Source organism: Limanda limanda, chromosome 15 (genome assembly GCF_963576545.1).
Source record: "Limanda limanda chromosome 15, fLimLim1.1, whole genome shotgun sequence".
NCBI lineage: Eukaryota > Metazoa > Chordata > Actinopteri > Pleuronectiformes > Pleuronectidae > Limanda > Limanda limanda.
Genome location: NC_083650.1, coordinates 4516599 through 4521812, shown reverse-complemented (window position 1 = coordinate 4521812; position 5214 = coordinate 4516599). Strand labels below are relative to the sequence as shown.

The following is a 5214-nucleotide window of genomic DNA, read 5'->3' as shown; positions in this document are numbered from 1 at the left end:
TCAGACGTTTTATTATTATATAGTTTATAAAAAACACATCACATTATAAAACAGGTTTATGCAGTTTCATCTGAGAAGTTTCATTTGGTTGCTGTGATTTTCTGTGTTGTGTCAGTTTGTGTCAGTGCCTCTGTGTCAGTTACTGTGTCGGTGTAGCTGTAGTTCTCCTGGACTACAGGGACCATCAGACCCAGGTGAGCATGTGGTTGAGGAGGAGGGAGAGAGAGAGAGAGAGCGGAGGCCTTCACTCCCTCTTCTGTTCTCCCTGTGTTTCTCTCTCATTATGTCTGAAGCAGCAGGAAGGAAACTGGCGTCGGTAGATTTTGAAATCTTCGGTCACGTTCAGGGTCTGTATGTTTCTCTCCTCCTCCTCTTCCTCCTCCTCTTCCTCGCTTCTCTGCTGTGTCTGAGTCGAGGCTGTAAGATGATCCGTTGCTTCTTATTTTAGGACCAGACTCTGTGCAGCAGGATTTCAATGCACGTTCACTGCAGCTCTGCAGCAAAATTATTGCAAACTCACCTGAAAACACAGTGAGCTGCTTATTTAAACCAGTGGAAACCAAAACAGCTCTTGTGTTTAATTACAGTAAATTAATCCTCTGAATGTGTTGAAGGGAATTCATCCTGTCTTCATGACATATTTGAATTTATTGTGTCTTTACTTGTGTCTCTTGTTGTTTCCACAGGAGTCTGTTTCAGAATGGTGAGTTTCTCCTGAATCTTTGTCCCAAACACACATTTCAGTTCACGTCAGTTTTGATTCCAGTCGTTTCAAGGGAACTTGGGGCCCCTCAGGTGAAAAAGGACCTGAGGGGCCAAACTGCATCGTTCCCATCTCCAAACTTCCCTTTATTCCTCAAATAATTTGTCTTAGACAGTATAAAAATGCCAAAAAAAATATATAAATCATTGTTTTTCTGATGCTTTTCTCTGAAGAGTCTGCAGCTCTGAATTTACTTGTTTAATCAATAACAGAATAGGAACTTTAAATATGCTGACATCAGAGTTTAGCTCTGTGGGTCAGAACAGATCAGATCAGTCGGGTCTGTTCCTCTTGTTTTGAGGTGTTTCTCAGTGATTTGTTTCTGGTATCAAGTTCAGTTTTATTGAACCAGTTGAATAATAATTCTGTCTCTTCAGTACACAGAGCAGGAGGGTCTGCGGCTGGGCCTGGTCGGCTGGGTGAAGAACACCCACAGTGGGACGGTGTTGGGACAAGTCCAGGGTCCTGCAGACCTGGTGGAGGAGATGTGAGTGCAGACCTTTACACCAAAATACACAACAATACACAACTATACAATACAACATCTGGACGTGAAGTCCACCAGAATGGAGTGAGATGAGTTTCTGAGGTTGTTTAAAAGTCTGATATCAATACTGAACAGCTGTGGTGATACTGTTTGTCAGCCACTAGGTGGCACCATTTACCTTCTTACAGTTTCCCTACGAAATAAATCCCAGAAACACATTTAGATACAACAGAGGAGTAAACCAGTGAAAGCAAATGTAATTTAAAATAAGAATAATCATTTATCACATGTAAAAAGTGAATCTTACGCACAAAATTCTAGTTTAAGACATGTATATCACTATTATATTATAATAATAAAGCTTGAGTTGTCGTAGTTTTCCCATTAATTACTTTAGAGAATAAAGTGAAGTGGTCATTTAAATACAATTTGTGTCTGTTGAGGTCGATTTTAGGGTTTTTCTCAGTTGTCAGAAGGTTGAATCTGTGAAACTTTAGAAATCAGATATTTGACATAAAAACTGATTCGACACAGATGTAAAAATATAATCATAATACGTATCAGAAATACATTTCGTTGTTTCTTGTTCCTTTAATCGTCTCATGATGTCAGATTTACATCAGAATATTTATCCTCACGTCTTCTATTCAACACAGATACTTGAGAGAAAAGATATTTTCCGCTTGGATCTGATTCAATCCAAGTTCATCAGCTGTGGCTGATCTCATATCAATAAACAATAATCGATCATTGAACTGAAGCTCATTGTGTTCTGACATCTCTGTTGGAAGGAAGTGATATCACCAGGGTGTGGACGCTTCGTTTAGAGGACGTAACCGCCTCCAGGGATCTGCTGCTCTATTACCTCACACACACACACACTCTCACACAAACACACACACACACACACACACACACACACACACACACACACACACACACACACACACACACACACACACACACACACACCCTCACTCACTCACTCACACACTGACACTATCTAACTCTAACTATTTCCTTCCATTATATCAGGAATCCTTTCCGTGTTACTTTGCTCCTTCTCGCGTCCTTCCTGTCGACTCCACTTTCATCACGACCTCACTTCCTGTCGGCCCTGGGAAACAGGAGGCAGCTGTTCCTGTGGACAAAGAGAGAGAGAGGGAGGGAGGGAGGGAGGGAGGGAGGGGGAGGAAGGAGAGTAGTGAAAGTGAGAAGTTGTTGGAAGGAAAGAGAGAGAGAGACAGAGAGCTGGTGGAAGGTGAACGAGTGGGAGGATTCTACTTTTTCTCCTCTGAGAATAAAAACAGTTTCCCAGAGACAAGCAGCTCAGAAATAAAACTGAAGGACGCAGAAGAAGAGAGAGAAGAGAGAGAAGAGAGAGAAGAGAGAGAAGAGACTGGATGAATGATGATTTGGCTTCACTTGAATTTCAAAGAGCAGAAACTTTTCTTTTTTAGTTTTTGTTTGTTTTGGTCAGAAATTTAAAACACGACAAGTTTGTTGTTTTAGAGGAAAAACAGAAGCAGATTAAAAACCAACATCAGCCGCTGGAGACTTATCACTAAGCTGTGTGTATGTGTATGTGTGTGTGTGTGTGTGTGTGTGTGTGCGCGTGTGCGTACAGTAGAGTAATGGGTCAGTTGTAGAGGTAGAAGTGTTGCAGCCAAAAAAAAATGAAAAGTAGGACACTCTCAATAAACTCTCTCTCTCTCTCTCTCTCTCTCTCTCTCTCTCTCTCTCCCTCCCTCTCTGGCTCGCTCTATCTTTCTGGCTGGGATGGATGTGACCCTGATCCTCTGCAATCTGCTCTAATCTACACACACACACACACATTCACACACAACCCCCCCCCCCACACACACACACACACACACACACAGTGATGGTGGTGAAACTCTTCCTGCTGCTGCTCAGACTCAGATTTTTGGGGGGGTTATATATAACTGAAGCAGTGTTTGTATTTTCCCATCATGCCCCTGGTCGTCCAGATGTTGGCTTGATCCCCACTTGACTGGTTGTGTTATTTTTTGTGTCTACATTTTTTTCCCATGACGTATATCTGTCTGTTTGATTCTAAAATACCTCAAACTTCTTGTGGAGCTTCATGAAGACGAGACTTGAGATTCCTGTGGTTTAGACGTTACCTGAGCAGCCGCAGTGTTTAATCACGAACCAGCTGTTGCTTCCTCTGGAAATATTTCTTTTGACGCTTTCGCAACCTGCAATTGTGTTTCTGTTTTTGCATGTGTTGTGATTCTGATTGTTAACGATGTCATGAGCTCCAGATGGCAGCGTTTGTCGTCATCTTTCTTCTTCTGTCTTCTCCCTGTGATTGGTCCAAAGGAAGGTGTGGCTGAGTAAAGAAGGAAGTCCGTCCAGTCGCATCACCAGAGCTTCCTTCAGCAACCAGAGGTCCATCGACAAGCTGGAGCTCTCCGGCTTCAACACTCGCTTCTGACCGCACATAACCAAATGCACCCTGAAGTCCTGAAGAGAGAAACACAGTTAAAACATGTGTGTAATAATTATACGTGTCTACGCCTCTGAATTCTACAAATTAATTTGTCTTCACCTGTTGTTTCAGGCTGTTTGTTTCTGTCCTATAATGAATGTATGGGGGGAATAGATTGTTGTTATATCAATATAAACTCCTCTAAAATACATAGATAAATTACTCTTTGTTAATAATTTATTGTTTATTGTGCATCAGAGGCGTCAACAGTCAGATCCACTGCTGTTAAAGCCACAGTGTCTATAAACCACATGTGATTACAGACTGAAGTCACTGTGTGATGTAAACAAACACAACCCACCGACAGGTGTCGTTACACAAAGTCACGTGACTCGATCACCTGCCATCTGATCCAATTAAATCACAGCAAGGGAATTCCTGATCGGCTGCCACGGCAACGAAAAACCCTGACACAGCAGGAACAGAGGGTGTGTATGTGTGTGTGTTTGTGTTTGTGTGTGTGTGCGCTCAGAGACCAGCTCCCCGAGGAGAAGAATGCCTTGTCGTCATGCCAACTCGCCTTGAGACATTACTCACACACACACAACCAGGACACGAGAGGCGGAGGTGTTAGCAGGGTTCGTACGGTCATGGAAAACCTGGAAAAGTCATGGAATTTTAAAATGTGTTTTTCCAGGCCTGGAAAAGTCATGGAAAAAAATAATTTCCCAAAAGTTGTTATATTCTTATTTTCATGTCGTTCGTTTTAGGGATGGGCATAAATACTCGACTATTGATTAATTGATCATTAAGAATTTCATTGATGACATGTTTTCATCGATAAACTATTGCATGTTCGCTATGTGGCAGGAGGCCGGAATATCCGAGTTGCCCTGAACGCAACACAGCGTGTCTGTTAGCAGCTGGAGGAAGCAGCCCGGAGCTAAGCCTCTGCTGCTCGGCTTCATGTCCGCACACGGACCCTCAGTCCACGCGGAGGGTAACCCGGACAGACCCGGGTCTGGGTGAGGGGTTCCGGGAGTGAGGGCGTTACAACGACCGGACTGAGAGGTCGAGAGCCGTCAGATCGAGCTAGCTCTCAGCGGCTAGCTGCTCTCTCAGCGTGGCTTAGGAGGACAGCAGCGCTTATTTACAAGTGTAACATTGAACGGATCCTGTTTAACTGCCACAAGAGTTGTTAATCTTGTTATAAAGATCTCAATGAGGAAACACGCTGTTTTTTCTATTTTCACTGCATTTTAATATAGGCTATAAATAGTGAATTTTAATATAAAAATATGAATGATTAATCGAAAAATCGATCTTTAATTCTTCCGACGATCGAATAAGACAATTTAATCGAATGCCCATCCCTAGTTCATTTACGCTGAGTTTTAAATAATTCATACATTTTTAAAGAAATATGCTCAAAATATAAGCAGGCATACTTTGGTTTGTGTCATTTAAGGTGTGCTGTATGCCTTGGAATTCTCATTGTTAGTTTGAATA

At 42.4% G+C, this 5214-nt stretch overlaps 1 protein-coding gene across 1 annotated transcript; it reads left to right on the top strand.

Moving 5' to 3' along the window:
* Positions 1–283: 283 nt before the first annotated feature.
* LOC133021075 (acylphosphatase-2-like) lies at positions 284–3711 on the top strand. Its single transcript, XM_061087842.1, has 4 exons — positions 284–347; positions 687–703; positions 1141–1250; positions 3597–3711. The coding sequence occupies exons 1-4, from the start codon at positions 284–286 to the stop codon at positions 3709–3711; spliced, it is 306 nt and encodes a 101-aa protein (XP_060943825.1).
* The last annotated feature ends 1503 nt before the right edge of the window (positions 3712–5214 follow it).

Excerpts from the sequence above, each read along its gene's own strand:
- LOC133021075 (XM_061087842.1), top strand. The coding sequence starts at position 284 with ATGTCTGAAGCAGCAGGAAGGAAACTGGCGTCGGTAGATTTTGAAATC. Across the intron at positions 1,251-3,596 it reads GCAGACCTGGTGGAGGAGAT|GAAGGTGTGGCTGAGTAAAG; the intron begins GTGAGTGCAGAC and ends ATTGGTCCAAAG.